This window comes from Equus caballus, chromosome 5, assembly GCF_041296265.1.
Source record: "Equus caballus isolate H_3958 breed thoroughbred chromosome 5, TB-T2T, whole genome shotgun sequence".
Taxonomy (NCBI): Eukaryota; Metazoa; Chordata; class Mammalia; order Perissodactyla; family Equidae; genus Equus; species Equus caballus.
The window spans coordinates 96,769,228-96,787,443 of NC_091688.1; the positions used below are offsets into that span (position 1 = coordinate 96,769,228).

Below are 18,216 nucleotides of genomic sequence, written 5' to 3' on the forward strand. Positions count from 1 at the left end.
TTCCAACATTGTTACAGCTCTAACTCATAAGGCTAGTTTTGGCTCCATCAAAATCACACATGAGTTTGTTACTCTGATAGGCCTACTTTGCCTTTATGTTTTATATATCTTTCAGAAGTCCCGGGGTCCTAGAACACTGAGAGAAAAAGAGTTTTGTAGTAGCTTTGTGTAATAAAATAGCTCCAACTCAGATTGGTCTGAAGCCTGAATACTAGTTTGTCATCTCATTTTTTTCCATCTGTAGAGACACCAAGTCCTACTTGGTGATCTTAAACTGAGGTTGTCCCTTGAGTATATTGGCTCTTTAACTGATTCTCTTAGTAATTGTTAGTGGTTTGAATTCTAAAATAGTCAATTTATCTTGCTGAGCAAAATGTTTTAAAATATTTTAAAAGTGACATTTCAGTAATATGAAGTAATAGAAATGGACATTAATCACTCCTGAAATTGTGCATATGTCTATAAACACATTATAAATGCTGCATAATCAAATTTGTGATGCAACCACTCAGGTACTTGTTGAAAGTATCGCTTCTTTGAAAACTTGACTTTGATACAAAACGTAAGCCATGTGTTTTATTGTTGATAAAGGATTTTACTGATTTCATGTCAAAACTATTAACATCTCATGGTTAGAAGTCATGCAATTCTAAAAACTAAAACTCATTGACTAGATTTAGCTTAGACACTTTGGATTTAAAAACACTGGATAATCTCTATTATTAGATTCGATTATCAAGGTTTTTTTCTAGAGTAGGCATGTTTCTTTCCCTTGTCAAAACCCCTAATTTAAAAACAAAAAAAGCAACCCAGAAATAAGGGGAGGCTAAGAAATATTGAGAATCCAGGGTTCAGTTTAATCTAGGAGTAGTGGAGCATGCACACTCTTCTCTTCCCTATTCTGCTTCATTCAGCGTTTGGCTGAAAGTAGCCTCAGACCTGGTTAATGGCAAGTCTGAAGGCAACTAACCTATTCCTGCTTGGGTTTTTATGTATCAAAAAGCTTTGAGTTGGAATCAGAAGTCCTGGTTCATAACTATTAGACATGGCAAATCACACAACTTTTCAGAGCTTCAATATATTCGTTTTTAAAATGGGGACGATAATAACTGCTCTGTCTGTTGCAGACTTTGGTTTTGGTGTGGATGAAGTGAAATGTTTTTTAAGGAAGCCCTTTATACACTGTAAAGTGTTAAATAATTTATAGTATCATACTGACTACTTCAAATTTAGTGTTGTGCATATGACACATTTCAGCAGAAAAACTAATTGCTTTTTATTTCTTTATCTCATAATCTACAGAATATCCATCCTGTATTTGGGACTGTTATTTGCATATCATAGATGCAAAACATTAGGCCTAGAAACTCTTCTTAAAATCAGGGAGTAAGTGATAGCAAACCCAAAATTAAAATTGAGAAACTCTTCATTTTTAAGCTCAGTGAATTATGCTATCTTTGGAGTACTGTGTTAGACTCTCAGATTATGCTGAGATAAGATATAGAGAGCTTAATTGTTCAATTTACATGGGGGAGGTAAAAGTCGTCACAGAATTGGGACAATGCAAATTGCTCTATTTTTGGAATGCATTAGAATCTAGCAGAAATCTTTTTTTGCTCGATACTTCTTCTTTCTTTTTTTTCTTAACTTTTGCTTCTCAATCTCCAAGCTTCTTTTTTTTCATATCCTGTTTATTGTTTTACATAGACAAGGTTAACATCTTTAAATGTTCTTCAGAAACATTATTTTCAATTACTACAAACATATTCTACAATTCTCCTTGTTTTATTTCTAAGTGGCTTTTTTTTCTACTGCATTCGATTATTTTCTTGGGATTTATTTGTGAAATAATTTTTGAAATGATTTATGAAAAATTACTTCCAAGCTTCTTATTTTCTCTCTGCTTTCCTCTCTTCCTCCTTTTCTGATTTTTGATAATCAGATTCAGATTTTGATATGATTCTAAATTTTGTTTTTGTAGGTTACCATAGTAATTCAAAAGATGTAATAAATTAAGCTAAATGAAATTAACTTAGAGTTCTGTCTTCTTCTGATCATCTTTTTCATGGTATACCAAATATTTCAGGACAGGAAAACTCGGTCTCAATTAATGAGCATGAAAGAAGAGCTTTGATCATTTACATCTATACTATTACTGTTCCTCTCAACTTCCAGTGTTTCATATAAGGAAACATTTTATCAGAAAATGATTTTTTTATATTTTTTGACTAGGGTTAACTCTTAGTTGGTATTCCCTCTGTGCAGTAAAATTTCTTATTTTTGTGCAATAAAATGTCTAGAAAACTATCTTCAATGCTAGAAATCATTTTGAATTAAATGACCTTGAAGGAGTTAAAAAAGGCATTGATATAGTAGGTGTACCTTTAATGTTACATAGAAAATATTGATGCTTTTGAAAAAGTTAACTGAAAAACTAGGCTTTAATTTTCTCAAAAGTCTTTGTTTCTTTCTAACCTAGTTTGATTTATCACCTATTTTTAAAACACTGGATATTGTAAAATATACATGTAATATATCTTATACACACACACACTTATCATACGCATGTACATGTGATATGATCTTAATTTCAAGAATTTTGAGTTTGACATTTTTTTGTGTGTGTGGTAGTTTATTATAGCCTGTTATACAGATTTATTCATCCATAAGATGACTTGTATTTCCCTAAAATATAGCAGATAGTAAATAATAAAAAACAATCAGAATATAGCTTATGATATGAATAAGAGCAACACTGGAATGTAGAAAACTATAGGTAAATAGTATGATTCCATTTTATAGATTTTGAAACTGAGGTTCAGTGAGCTTAAGTAGCCAAAGTTACATATTTGGGATTTAAACTCATATTCAACTGCTTAGCTTTAAAGTGCCTCTTTCTACTATACACATTACTTTCCTGCTATTTAATCATATTATATTTAAAGGATCAGATGGGATCCAGGTCCATCTGGTTACCACCATAGGGCACTGTTTTCTTATCTGTAATAATATCCTGCAACATGTACCTAAGAGTGGCATCATATCAACTCTGCTACTCTTGTATGTGTTTATGGGTGGGTGGGTAGGGGTCCAGTGTGGTGGGTGATTACAATTAAATAGTAGACATTTGAAGTTGCTCAGAATTGCTTTATATATTAAGTGGAAAAGTACAATTTTAAAGGAAATTATTACAATTTTCATGAATTAGTAAAATGTTTACATTATTCTTCTAATTTAAAAATTTGTAACACCTTAGAACTTTAGGTGGTTATTTTTTACCTTTTCTTTTTAAAAATACAGTGCCTTTGCTTTCCCGAATTCTGCCTTCTGATGCATGTAAAATATACAAACAAGGTATCAATATCAGGTAAGGTGATTTGATTTTTTTCTGAGTAACAGAAAATTGAGATTTAGAGGAAGCTTTTCTTTCTGTAGTAATATCCTACATTTAGATGTAGTATTTTATAACTTAAACATGCTTTAAAATATTCACAATATTTTATCTCATTTGAGACCTACTACAGATCAGCAACCAAAGGCATATTGTTTTGACAAAAACAAAGGTATTATTCTTATTCAACTACAGACGATCTAGAAGGCAGACTGTGAAGGTCATGATATAATGCTGAGAAGATTTAGGATGGTCATCTGCCTAATCCTGGCTTTTTAAGGAATAATGGACACATAAGGAAGACCCAACTCTTGTCCTTTTCTTCTCCATCCCCCTTCTACCCTTCCCCATCTAATTACCCATCCATGCCTCTGTCCATTCGTCTATTCACTTATCTATCCATTCTAGTGGAACACTTTAAGGCTAATTTTAATTTTCTTCTATTCCCTTTTAAAACTAAGATTGATGTTTGGGTCTGATGGAAAATCTGTTTTTACTGATTTCAGAATTTTACTTCTATCATTCCTTAGATCTTTAGCTTTATATTAATATAGGTATGTTTATAAGTTAAATGTATGAAGGCCATATATAATGCTAGTAAATATGCCAACTAACATAGATATACGTATGTATTACTACATTTATAAATTATATATCTATAAAATTTTTTATATCTATGTCTTTATATATTTCCAGAATATTAATTTGGATATGTAAGGGTCTAGAACTAGAAATAATCTTGAGAGATTATCTCATATAATCTCTTAATTTTATAGATGATAAAGTTCAGAGAAGTGAAGTGATTTTTACAAGAGCATATTGCAAATTAGTGGCTGAGCCAGGACCTCTGACTTCCAGTCAGTTCTTACCATGTCACAAGGCAGGAATTTAAAAAAATCAACCTCTTTATGAGATTTATTATGCAATATGTTGAATTACAGTGAAGAGGTAACCTTTAGTTGGAAGTGAGTTCTAGGGTAGTTATTCTCAAGCAATAGAATTTGATTAAGATAGAAGTTTCTGGGTTTTGTTTTTAAAAAATAACCACCTCAGATGTTTCTAATTGTGAAAGTGCTCATGCACATTAAATTCATGATCATTATAGAAACGTTGGAAAATATAGAAAAATGTAGAAGAAAAACTAGGAAAGGATTTAATAATGGTGTAGATTTAATTTAGCAGCCTATTGTTAGCAATATACTACGGTTTCATCAAAGAATTATCAACTTAAAAATGTTTAATGTGAGTGCTTGCCAAAGGTGGTAGTTAATGTAGGAGAATAGTATTATCTTCCATGTGCTACTTTAAAAAATGGTTGGTTTTAGTTCTGTTTGATTCTTAGATTTAGGAAAAAAGGAACTTCTTTCTTTTAAAAAATTGTTTCACATTAATATATGACTTTTAAAAGTAAATGATATGATGCATATTTCATAACAAATATAGATAATAAAACCACAAAATGGTTAAAATAGAGACATGAGAATAAAAGCCTGAAGGAGAATAGTTGTGTCAGAGAATGTAGGTTGAGGGGAAGCTACTGTAATTTAGCAAAACACTCAGACCTGGGGCTTACCAGCAGCTGAAGATGAGGAGAAAGGTGATAGGTTCTAAAGCTCTCTTCCCAAGGAGGCTTTACCAGATTAATGGAGAGGCTAGCTTTTAGGATGGATGGCAAAGGTTTTTTTACATAGATGACAAGAATCTATTTAAGGAAAAAAAACCTGTTAACATTAAATAAAAACTTTCAAATTTGAACATCATGAGATGATTAGTTTTTTTAAAAATCACTTCAAATGAAGTTGAATTTTAAATTATGTCCAAGGAAATCTTTAAAGTTTGCTTGTATCTCGTGACAGCCATGTGATCATTTAAAATATCTTCTCTGATCTCAAGGAGAAATTAATACTTTAGTAGAAATTGGAAAATATGAGCAACTTTATTGTTGAGAATACTAACAAATACTTTCACTATTAATATTAGTAATGATGAGGTAATGTGTAACTACTGAGTGAAATGATCATGCAAACTTTGCCTCGTTTCAGGCTTTTGTCTCAAGGGAAGGCTCTGTTTCCTTTTTCTGTGTTACTTGGCATTTTTCAAGTTTTTATCTCAAAAAGAATATTTTTCTATTCAAATTTTTGCATTGGTATAAAGAAGTTTTTGTTCTTCTTGGATAACTACATAGCAAAAATAGAAAATATTACATGGAAAATAAAAAATATTTAGGCTCATAGGCTTAAAGTCAAGGACTAGTTAATACCTTAAAAAAGCATCATGATAAATTATATCATTATAAGTATTGTGATACAGCTTAGTAGGCCATCTAATATGTCAGGGATATTGCAGAAGATGTATTAGATAGTTCTCTTTCAGCTGCAAATTATAAAAACACAAGTGAAATAAAAATTGACTTTATTACAGATTTTAGGTGTGACTAGATCTAAGAACTCAAATGTCACCATGTCAGTCTGTCTTTGTCTCTCTGTCTCTTTGTGCATCTCTTCCCTCACTATTCCCACCCCCACCCCTTGCAGCCCACTACCATCCACCCAGAATGGGCAAGAAGGGAAGGAGGCAGAAGACTGTACTGGCCCATTTCTTCTTTTATGTGGGGTGTAGAGTTCCTTGGTAGCTGAAGCTTGGAGTCCAAATAGGCCACTTATATCAAATGATCTGTTCCTTTTTGACACTGTCAGTAGCCTGCACTTTATAGAGGTAAGGGACGAGCCCCTTTTATTAGCATTATTTTCTCTTATCCCACATGTACAAGCAATAGCAGGATGTGTTTAGTGTATAGTAGTAGGCACTAGAATTGGACCAGGAGCTAGAATTCAGCTATAAGGTAGCAGGCAGGGTTCTCTCCTATGGGAGTTGGTGACTTGCTCTTTTTGGCACTTCTTGATTTCATTCTGAGGGATGTGTATATTTTACATGGCTCAGCAAAGAGCCCCTTATATGTCAGGTAACGTACTTCCCTGTTTGCTCTGGGTCATTTCTGTTGTCCTGGTAAAACTATTAATAGTATCACCTTCACTTTTAAAAGTTATTAGTTTTGGTGATAAATTATATGTAACCCTAGTTATTCTTTTGATAACAGCATGTGAGATATGTTTCATTTCTCAGCTTTTTCTGTGTAGGAAAACCAAGAATGCCCACTTACTTTGCCTTGTCTGGTATGAGAACTGAAAAACCTACAAAGTAATGAATACGTATAGTTGTCTTAGAAACTCAGTAGCCAGGGTGGGTCTCTCACAAAGAGTTAAAGCACTTCCCTTTGGTGTGATCAGCATTTCTTAACAGCTGGGTCAACCCATTTCTTAGATTAAGGACTGTGTTTTCAGCTGCCAGTCAGAGAGATCCCGATGTGGTGATCTCCTATGAAGCCTTGTGCGAGATTGAAGCACTTCAGGGTACTTGGAAACTTTTCCATTCCAGTATTCTTCCTAATTTCAGCAAGTAGTGATTTGTGGAATTTATGTGAGACCAACACATTGGGCTAGACCATGACAGATCTTGGTTACCAAAGAGCACAATAAACCCAAAAGTGTATGAATCCGTGAGTATTTGACATAGGAATGATCCATAATCCACAATGATCTCAGGCTGCGGGGATCTTGGAAAGGAGAATTCTGGGAAAGAGAATGCTAATCGGAATCTGGGAAGTAAAACAGAAAGGCCAAGAATTTGGATTAAGTTAAATGGTTTGTCAAGTTGAAGGATGAAGTGAGTTTTGGTACTGGATGGCATAGATGTAGATCAAAAAGGCGAGACTGTAGACACATAGTCCTTAGTTCAATAATGTGGTCCACCCTTTGCTGTACCCCTCTTAGGCACTCTGCTGAGCTAGCAACATGGTCTTAAGGGATTGAAGAATGTTAGACAGGTCTGCTTTCCTTGTCTGCCCTTACCAGTTGAAGTAACTTTTATGCAGTTGGTACAGTAAGGGAAATGGTAGGGAATAAGGGTACAGTTAGGTAAATGCTTCAACGATGAGGAAGCAGGCTTTTTCTTGCTGGATTAATGAAGTATGTATTCAGAAAAATGAAATATAGGTAAAATGGAATATATATTTAAATATTCTTTTGATGTTTTTTAATAAGATATTTTAAATTTAGCTTTTATCTCTAAATTTGACTTTGAAATATGGTATTATTATCTTGGTTTGAGTTTAGAAGGAATAAAGCTTGTTTAATTATTGTAGAGTTTTATCGAAATTGTATTTGTCAGAATTTCTCATCTACCCATCTTTCACAGGCTTGACACTACTCTCATAGACTTTACTGACATGAAGTGCCAACGAGGGGATTTAAGCTTCATTTTCAATGGGGATGCGGCACCCTCTGAATCTTTTGTAGTATTAGACAATGAACAAAAAGTTTATCAGCGAATACATCATGAGGTGAGCATGTTGTCTTATCAGTATTCCTCTAAGTGGTTTTAAAAAAAGCCTACGTATGCAACCAAGCCTCAGTGTAATTGTTTTAAAAGGCAAGTATAATTGAGGTGGTTCATTACCAAAGCTTTCATTTCCTTACCACTGGCTTTTTAAAAAAATTTTATCGTCTGGTCTCAATCCTGACCAATCCATTGAGTCTGTTTGCTTAAAATTCACTCTAGTTAAATGAACTCCAACTTCTCTTAGTTCTTGTTTATTGAACCTGTGCTGGCCCTTTCACCATTTGTTACCTTGCGACCTTAGTTTCTTTTAATGTTGCTGACCATCTCTATCTCAGTAATATGAACAACTTTGTTAGCTCTCTCTGTACTCTTCTGCTTTTCCTAACTCTATGGGTACCTTTCTTTTTTCTGTCTTCTCCCTCTTAGAGTACAAAATATTCTTCTTTCTGTCACATCGTATCTGCATGTTGGTGTTGCCTCGACAAACACCATTGAAAAACCATATGCACCATTATCGTTATCCTTTGTTCCCTGAATGTCCTTTCCCTGCTATAAACCAAAGAAAAAGCTTTTCCAGAATCTATATATTGATAGTCCTACAAAGTCAGCGTTTTGTTTTGTCACTGTTGCATTTATTTTGTTTTTATTATTTCCCCACCTTGTCATTCACCGCGTCTTGTGGCTCCTTCCTCAACATCTCTTAGATTAGACCTTCCTGCTATCATATCTGTTGATGAGATGTATGTGTACTATTGAAGTAAATAGTTTTCTAACTGGCACTGAGCAATGAAGATTTAGATTGGAGGAGGAAAAGAATCAAAGTCATTCCTTGTGGAGGAAACAGGATGAATAAAATGAGGGAAGTAGGAATGAGAATGGTTGGTTTAGGAAACAGAAAAGAGGCCTGACTGCAGTGAAGGTTTCTCTTATTGAGCCTGGGAACATGGTTTCTGGAAGGCCTTAAAAGCCAGATAGGGGCCAGCCCACTGGTGTAGCGGTTAAGTTCGCATGTTCCGCTTTGGTGGCTTGGGGTTTGCCGGTTTGAATCCCGGGTACAGACCTACCCACTGCTTGTCATGCCATGCTGTGGTAGGTGTTCCACATATAAAGTAGAGAAAGATGGGCATGGATGTTAGCTCAGGGCCAGTCTTCCTCAGCAAAAAGAGGAGGATTGGTGGCAGATGCTAGCTCGGGGCTAATCTTCCTCAAAAAAAAAAAAAAAAAGCCAGCTAACATAACTTATGGTCTGCTGTAGGTGGCAACAGAGAGTCATAGATTCTTAAACAAGGTATTGATATGATCCAAAAGTAATTTAAGTGAATTAATCTTATATATTTCTTGCACTTTCCCTCCTTCCCTCCCTTCCTCTCTCAAACATTTATCAAGGATGTAATAAACGCTAGACACTGCTAGGTTCTATAGACAGTGATATTGTATTAATAGTGTATATCAATTACTATCATAGTTAAGCATTAATTGCCAGCATTTTGGGACTAGAATTTAAGTGCTTTACAGCTCTTCTCATTAACTCCTTAAAATAACCTGTCAAAGTAAGTAGTTTTATTGTCTCTGTTTTACAGATGAGAAAATTGAGGCTTAATAGATGTTAAATGACGTCTCCAAGATCGCACAGTTAGTGTGCAAGATGGACTGGGAAAGGGACAGGTCGGAGGCGGGGAAATTATGTGAGAAGTTTTCACAGTTCTACAGTTGAGAGGTGATGAGGATCTTTACGAGGATGATGTAGTGAATAATTAAGAAAGAGAACGTATGATTTACATTCCCAAGAATGAAATAAAAGGACTTGCTAATAGTTTGTAGTGAATTAGGAATTGGAAAGATTTAAGGATGAGTGTAGTGGAGTGATGGTGGCACCACTGATAGAATTGGGACATTGGAAGATGGAATAGGTTTGGGTTTTCGATGACGTTCATTTTGAGTCCAGTGCTAAAATCAATATACTTGTTTCAACCCTCTGTTTATTAGACTTCTCTGAAGTATTTGCTATTGTTGGTAACTCAGTTTTTAACATTTCGTTCCTTTGTGATTTGACCTTGGTCAGTTGTTCTTTTCTCCTCTCTCCTTCTTATTCTCCTTTGCCTTTTTCTTTTTCTCTGCTCACCTCTTGAATATTCATATGCCCTTGATGTGGTTCTCATTTTTACAAACTGTCAGAATAATCCCTTCCTTTCCCACAGCTCTACCTCTCTCCTATAGATTGGTGATTCACAAGTAGGTATTTGTATCCCAGACAGATTTTCTGAGTAGAGACCTATATATTTGCCTAATAGATAGCATATATGTCTTCCAGGTACCTCAAAATTCAGCTCATCTAAGACTAACTCATATTTTCCCTCCAAAATTGCCCTTTTCCCCATCTTTTCTTGTACTCCGTGCTTCCTAATTAGAGAACACGTGTGGTCATTTCTGTCCCCCTAATGTCTTATCATTATCCCTTTTTTATTCATGGTTACTGCCATAATTTAAATATTCATTTTCTCTCAACTGGACTATTGCAAAAAGCCTCATAAATGATCTTCCTGGCCCCCTTCTTGTCTGCTTCTAAATTATCCTGCATATTGGAGATTGAACATTAGAAACAAATTTATGAAATCTACCTTCGTTAAAGACACTTTAAAAGATCTCTGTTCCTTAAAGAGTGAAATCCAAACTTCTTAGCACAGCGTGGTTCCTTCTGTGACCTGGCTTTTGCTTGCTTTTCCAGCCTTTTTATTACCTTGCTATCTTTGATACTGATATCTTAGATACTTAGAGCTTAGATCATATTGAGCTCTTTGCAATTTTTCAGATGAGTCACGGTATTTAGTGTTTTGTTTCTTTGTTCATGTTGTTTCTGCTTCTGGAATACCCTTCTTGTACCCTCATACCCCTGGGGCACCTGCTTAGTGTTACTTCCTCCCCTGTGAGATGACTATTGTTTTATGTTCCCACTAAATCTGGTACCATGGAGCCTCTAATGCTGTGTTTGTTTATAATCACTTTCTTCCTCTATTGGGCTAAACTCCTGATGGTTATGGGGTTTTTTAGTTGTATTCTCTGGTACCTAATAAAGCATCAGTACATTCTAGGCCAGAGTTTAGCAAACTCTTTCTGTAAAGGGAGAGAGAGTCAATATTTTAGATATTTAGATATGTTTGTGGGCCATATGGTCTCTGTCACAACTGCTCAACTCCTCTGTTACTAGCATAAAATCTATTTATAAAAACAGTGGATGGACTGGATTTGTCCTGCTGGCTATAGTTTGCCGACCTTTATTCCAGACACTTGGATATTTATTAAATAATTTGACCCCTTGCGTATTAAATGACAACAGGATAGCTAACTAGGCAACAGATGTCTTGGAAATATGGTACTTAAAGAGAAGACAGAGATTAAGGCTAGTGGTGTATTAACTGATGTTATAGTATTGATGAAATCACCAAAGGACTGGTATTTAGGGTATATGGGTGTGTATATTTTATGTCTAAGAAAATACGTAAAAGCTAGATTTTGAGCAATAATCCTCAAGGCAGGGAATACTTGTTACTTATGCTAATATGCATATATAAGTAGTAACTGTTCAATAAATGTTTGTTGAATGAATGTAATTAACAATAGGTCTTTTACAATGATGTCTGTAGGAGATGGGCCGACTATGATTTGTAGAAGATTTCTGTTCCAAAAGTTTATTTGGAAATATGGTGTTTGAGACTTAAGGCAAATTTCTTTCTCTTTTTTTTTGAGGAAGATTAGCCCTGAGCTAACATCTGCCACCAATCCTCCTCTTTTTTTGCTGAGGAAGACTGGCCCTGAGCTAATGTCCATGCCCATCTCCCTCTACTTTATATGTGGGTCACCTGCCGCAGCATGGCTTGACAGGTGGTGCATAGGTCCATGCCTGGGATCCTAACCAGCGAACCCCTGGCCGCCAAAGCGGAACATGCGAACTTAAGTGCTGTGCCACTGGGCTCATCCCAAAGCAAATTTCTTCATAGACAGTGTTATATATAATGTTGTTCTCAGCTAATACATAAAATCCTAGTTGATTTGTATGTTTGAAGCATAATCTTTAACAATTCTGTATAATCCTTTTATATCCCTTTTTTCTTAGGACCTTGTGGTCCTAAGTATCAGAGAATCTCTCATGGTCTGTTACAGAATAGAATCTCATATGCCTACTCCCCTGCTCTCTGTACCTGATCACTTAGACTTCTGTCCTTGAAGCAAGCACAGAGCTTTCTTTTTTTCTCATTTAAAAAACAATTATTATTGGGACCAGCCTAGTGGCATAGCAGTTAAGTTTATGCACTCCACTTTGGCAGCCTGGGGTTCACTGATTTGGATCCCGGGCGCAGAACTATGCACTGCTTATCAAGCCATGCTGTGGCAGGCATCCCATATATAAAATAGAGGAAGATGGCCATGGATATTAGCTCGGGGTTGATCTTCGTCAAACAAAACCAAAAGCAAAAAACCAACAACAACAAAATTAATAATTATTGGAGGCTGACCCCATGGCGTAGTGGTTCAGTGGACTCTGCTTCAGTGGCCTAGGTTCATGGGTTTGGATTCTGGGTGTGGACCTACACCACTCATCAGCCATGCTGTGGCAGTGACCCACATATAAAGTGGAGGAAGATTGGCAAAGATGTTAGCTCAGGGCTAATCTTCCTCAAGCAAAAAATATTATAATAATTATTGGTCAAGTTTTATATGCCAGCACTGGGAAATATGTAGAGAATAAAACCTGAACCAAGGGTACTTACTTAGTTTGGAAATCATGGGTTGATATTTGTGGATTCCTTTTCTTTCTTTAAGGAATATAGAGAAGATCCCTTCTGGCCTCCTTTCCTTTCTTTCCTCCTTCCTCTTTTCCTTCCCTCATTCGCTCTTTCCTTCTCTCCCTTCCTTCCTTCCTTCCACTTAGAACTACTGGGAAGCAAAGGCTCAAATGGTAGCTGTGGGTCTTTGGATTAAAAATAACTAAAGTAAGAGTCATCTGAATGTAAAGAAAACAGACGTTCCTGTGGGCGTTTTGTCTCAGACCTGTTAACTTAATTCTTAAAGTAATCTTTACCATTGCTCTGCGTATTCTGTCTTTCTGTAATGGGTGGTCTAGCATTGTTTCCATTACACGTCTGTAGCAGTGTAAGAGTACTGTATTTCATGTGTCCTGTATTTGTAGGTTCATAGTTAATCATAGTTGTAACTTATTTAGATATATGAAGTTTAAAATCTGTATTTGTTTTTAGAATAAGTAGCACTTCACATTTTTTAGAATCTTTTTTGTTTTTTTAAAATTCATAACATTTTAATTGTTGATATTTTCATATATAGTACTAATAACCTTTGAAAACCTAGACTCTTATATTTAACTTTTGCCCCCACGCCAGGAATCAGAGATGGAAACGGAAGAAGAGGTTGATATTTTGATGAGTAGTGATATTTACTCTGCAACTTTATCAACCAAATCGATTTCTTTTACACGTGCCCAAACAGGATGGCTTTTTCGGGAAGATAAAACAGTATGTGAAATCTAGATTTTTCAACTTTAAAAATTGTTTAGTATTTAATGTTGCAAAATAATGTGATGGAAATTCAGGAAGAAGTAGCTTACTGAATTGTTTTCAAGTGGTTTATTCTCTCCTCCTTGAATTCAGACAGGGAATTATAATGGATGGTTACAGAGTTGGAAGATATTCTTACGGAAGCCGGGAGAGAAAGTTCAGTTCGTTTGAATTCTTTGTTGGGAAAGATTCTTGTTGTCAGCTGCCTTCTTATTATACAGGGAGCAGTGTCTTCACTTGATTCCATTACATTTCTAATGTTTTGTTCCTTCAGAAGAGCACAAAGAGGGATACACTTTTGAATTTATTTCCCTGGACAGTTTTTCCTTTCTGCTTTTAGACTTCTAAACTATTTACTTACCAGTATCTGTTTCTTAGTATTCCATATATGTGACTAAAATTAAATAAGCTTACATTTCTACAACACTGTCATTAAATCTCAATGGAGGTTTCCCCATTAGTGAATTGTAAATTCTTTCCGTAATTTCCATTTCATCTGTAAGCAAAAGTTTATGTAAGGCTGTTCAAAATATATTAAAAAAAATTCAATTAGATGTATAAAGAAGCATTTTAAACAACTGTAAAGTTAAGAATAAGTAACCAGGGGCCCGCCTGGTGGCGCAGTGGTTAAGTTTGTGTGCTCTGCTTTGGGGGCCCGGGGTTTACCAATTCGGATCCTGGGTGCAGACCTATGCACTGCTTATCAAGCCATGCTGTGGCAGGTGACCCACATATAAAATAGAGGAAGATGGGCATAGATGTTAGCTCAGGGCCAATCTTCCTCAGAAAAAAAAAAAAGAATAAGTAACCCTATCAGATAAGGGCCAGAATTTATTGATTTTAAAAATTATATTTATCTTTTATTACACGCAGTAGAAATGACTATATTTTCACTGGAAAAACAAAAACAGCCTGGATTAGTCAGGGTTCTCTGAGAAACAAAATCAATAGGAGATCTCTCTCTCTTTCTCTTTGTATGTATCTACATATAGATATGTCCACACATATAGATATAGCTATGTAGATAAGATTTCAAGAACTGATAAATCACCTGAGTATTTCCCAACCACAGAAAAATTCTCACTATGAAATCTAGGCTCATCAACTTTGTTCTCTAACCCTATTTGGCAACAAATAGCATTATAGAATTCCCAATTGTAAGATCCTACACAGTAATCCATTTGTTGCTTCAAAGTCTTATTTGTTTGTACTCTGTTCTTCTGGACAGCATTAGAAGGATCACTTCAAGAGAAGATAAAAATTGAAGCTGCTTTTCATCTATTGCTACTGCTAAGCAGCTCAAAGCTCTTGAACAGTGTCTAGGTGATCTTCTTAAATCTTTGACAGGTAAGGAGGGAGTCAGTAATGCTTATGGTTCCCATTTTGTAGGTAGAAACAGGTACAAAATGCTTTGCTTTCTGGTGACCGGTAAGGAGGCCATGGAAAGCGAGGTGGACATGGTCACAACTCTATACGCATAGTTTTGGAATGCCAGAAAACAGCAACAAGATGGAGACCAAGTGATTTGCATACAGTAGAAATGGGAAGCTTGTTTTCAGTAAGTTGTTGATCGTTTTTTTTGAAGTAAAGTATTTCAAACTCTGACCATCTGTGAGTGAAAAAGGTGAAGGTTAGTGTTGAAGGAGGACTTCACTGAAAGGAAATAGCTCTTTTCTTGCTGTCCTGTATACCACTTGAGTTTCCCTCTCCCCAGTCTATAATGTAAACACTTCATTGTATTGGTGAGCAAGACTACTCTGTTGTTCTCTCTTCTTTATTGAAAGCAGCAAGCAACTGTAACTGGAAGTTTGATCCTGTTAGAGAATAGAGTATTGGAACAGGTAATTAATTCTAGTTGTACTAGAGATTATTATGTGACTTAGACTATTTCTTTTACTCCACTTTTTTTTCTATCTATAAAATGGGAACAGTAATTATCCCTGACCCCTCCTTGTTACTCATGATGTTTGACTATCAGCTAAATAAAGTTTTCAGATAGCTTTGTGCTCCTTGGGAGTAGATTCTAAAGTAATACTATGTGGTATTTTCATTAGGTTTAATTCGTTTGTAGATTAACTACCATACATCTTGTGTGTTTTAAATTTTCCTTTACAAATTTGAAATATGTAATTTTATATATTTTTTAACTTAATAGAATGTATAAGATATTTTGATTATTTCAAGTACTAAAGGAATATTTATTATCACCTAAATGTTACATTTATGGAAAAAACTTGTATATTACTTCAAAACTTTTCTTTTAATATAAGGCAAACTTAATTTGTTTTATTATTTTGAAATATTTGATTTTGTTTTAGGAAAGAGTAGGAAACTTTCTGGCAGACTTTTATCTGGTGAATGGACTTGTTTTAGAATCAAGAAAAAGAAGAGAACATCTCAGTGAAGAAGATATTCTTCGAAATAAGGCCATTATGGAGAGTTTGAGTAAAGGTGGAAACATAATGGAACAGAATTTTGAGGTATAATTTTTACTTCTCTTAATTTATAATGTTCTAAGGAGAGAGGGGTAGCCTTCATTCCTGGCATTCAGTGAGTTTATGTAAGTATACTTAACAGACTTTTCTTTTTTTACTATGTATCACCTTTTATTTTTTTGTGTTATGGTCTTTGGTGATTTTTTGTGAATCTGTTCTTGGTCTTTGAATCTTCATGAACACATAGATTAAAATCATTTTATAAACATGAAACCCAGTGTTAATTTTTAATCCATGTCCCTTTACGTAGATTCTTTTTCCTGCTTCACCAACTGAAATCTGCTGCTGCTTTGCAGGCCCAGCTAAAGATCCATCTACTTTCTGAAGTCATTTCTAGCCTGTACCATCCTATAAATTTTTTATTCAGCAAGTGTTTATTGAAAGCATACTATATGCAAAGAATTGTATGACAGGAGGGAGAGGGGAGGGGAAATTAGGAAATAGAAAGGGATACGAAAAATCATATGATGCATCACCCATGTTCTGCCAGTAAGATTTGTCTTAAATATAAACCTGATTGTGATGCTCTGTTTCTAACCTCCTTCCATGACTTCTTCAGACCTTCAGGGTAAGGTCTGGCATCGAGCATGGCATGTGAGGACATTCATGTTCTTCCAAGCCCTTCCCACCCTTGTCTCTTACCACTTGTATGCACACCAGCCATGACACACTTGTGCCTTTCAGTACGCCATGTTGTATCTTACTTCCATGCTTTTAAACTTTTTATTCCTTCTGTCCGAAATGCTCTCCCTCTCCTTGTCTATTTGACTCCTGCTCATCCTTCAAAACCTGTCTCAAGTATGCATGGCCACCTTTCCAGATAAACTCAGAGTTAACCTTCTTCTGTGTCGTCATACCTGATATATGCTTTTATTGTTGCACCTCTTAGAGTCATGTTATTGTTTATTTACGTTTGTTTTCTCCACTAGACTATGAGCTCCCCAAATAGTACAGTATGTCTATTCTTCACCCCTTGATGTCTCTTTATAGCACAAGATCACTCTCCTCTTTTCTGCCTGACTTTTAAGAGAGAAAGTCCCCATTTTAGTATTTAACCCATTTCCTCCTCTCCAGAGTACATATATTCACTTTTCCTCTTTGAAGGCATTGAAGATTGCAGGAGAATACTCATTCACCTATCCTACCTACTCCTCCAGTTAATTCTATAAAAAGGGAAAAATAAGCAGAAGTTGTTCAGTAGGGATCATAATAGTGTTATGAGTGGCAAAACTGAATTGGAATCTAGAGAAGAGCCTTCTGTCTCTCACTTTGTTTCATATTTACCCATATCCAGTCATAAGCAGTTGGAGGGTGCGGCCCCCCCCCCCCCCCCCACGTAGGGGACTTCCCCCAATGGGTGTAATACAAAGAAGAGGACGTGGAGGAGGCTGAGGTGCTCTGCAATCTTAGTCCCTGGTAAGATGAATTGGATGGATTCTTAAATTTATTTTTTATTTTGACAATTTTAGACTTAGGAAAAGGTGCTAAAGTAGTACAAAGAATTCCTGGATACCCTTCATCAAGATTCCCCAAATGTTAACATTCCAGATGTTAACTATCCAGAATAGTATGCCAGGTTCCAACTAAATCATGGTAATACCGGATGTGCCAGGAAAATATTTTAATGTTTAGAAAGTTCAGGTATTGAGTGAATCAGCCATAGTTTAGTTAAATAAGTACAGGATGTAAAGTGTTTAGAATCCCCATTAAATGTTTAAGTTAAAATTGTGATTATGCCAGTTTAGTATGATCTTATCCCCTTCCTGCCAGATCCTCTCTGCACCCCTCATTTTTCTTCTGGCCTTGGGATAGAGCCTCACTAGACTTCACTGTCTGCGTAGGCCTCCTGGCATTTACTGATCTCTTGATCAGTGGGAGACAGAGGGCGTGCTGTGCTCGGGAAATGGAAATGGAGATGATGAGACAGGGAGTGCTGGGCTTCCTCTTTGATAAAAGCTGCTCTCCTCTCCATTGTTGAACAGACAAAAAGCCCGTTTCTTTGGACTTGTATTGTGATTTAAATTTTATTAGAGTTCTTTTTAAAACATGATTTTGTTGTGGTGGTAGATATTGCTACCTTTGTTTAATTTTGGCAGCAAACTATTTTGGGATGAGTACATAGAAACAAAACTTTACAGAATAGCCTTTCATGGACCATTTGCCAGTTGTCTCCGATTGTCTGAATAATCTATATTTAAACTTACAGTATACAACTTGGTTTGCTTTAGGGCACAGACTGTAACCCGATTCACTTGAACTGTTAGTGGGATGTTTAAATGGCATTTTAATCAGCTATAGTTTTGCATATTGCAATTAAAACATAGAAAAATCGTAGATAGCTATATAATAGAACAAGATAATATGA

At 35.5% G+C, this 18,216-nt stretch overlaps 1 protein-coding gene across 4 annotated transcripts in view; it reads left to right on the forward strand.

Moving 5' to 3' along the window:
* ANKRD13C (ankyrin repeat domain 13C) overlaps positions 1-18,216 on the forward strand; it is an 87,670-nt gene that overhangs the window by 45,075 nt on the left and 24,379 nt on the right. For 2 of the 4 annotated variants that reach the window (XM_023641860.2, XM_023641861.2), the window contains exons 6-10: positions 3,301-3,367; positions 7,646-7,790; positions 13,183-13,314; positions 15,144-15,197; positions 15,675-15,836. In XM_023641860.2, coding sequence (XP_023497628.1) covers positions 3,301-3,367; positions 7,646-7,790; positions 13,183-13,314; positions 15,144-15,197; positions 15,675-15,836 — 560 coding nt within the window. The remainder of the gene's footprint in view (positions 1-3,300; positions 3,368-7,645; positions 7,791-13,182; positions 13,315-15,143; positions 15,198-15,674; positions 15,837-18,216) is intronic. The other 2 variants (XM_014740054.3, XM_070268850.1) reach the window with 1 other exon arrangement.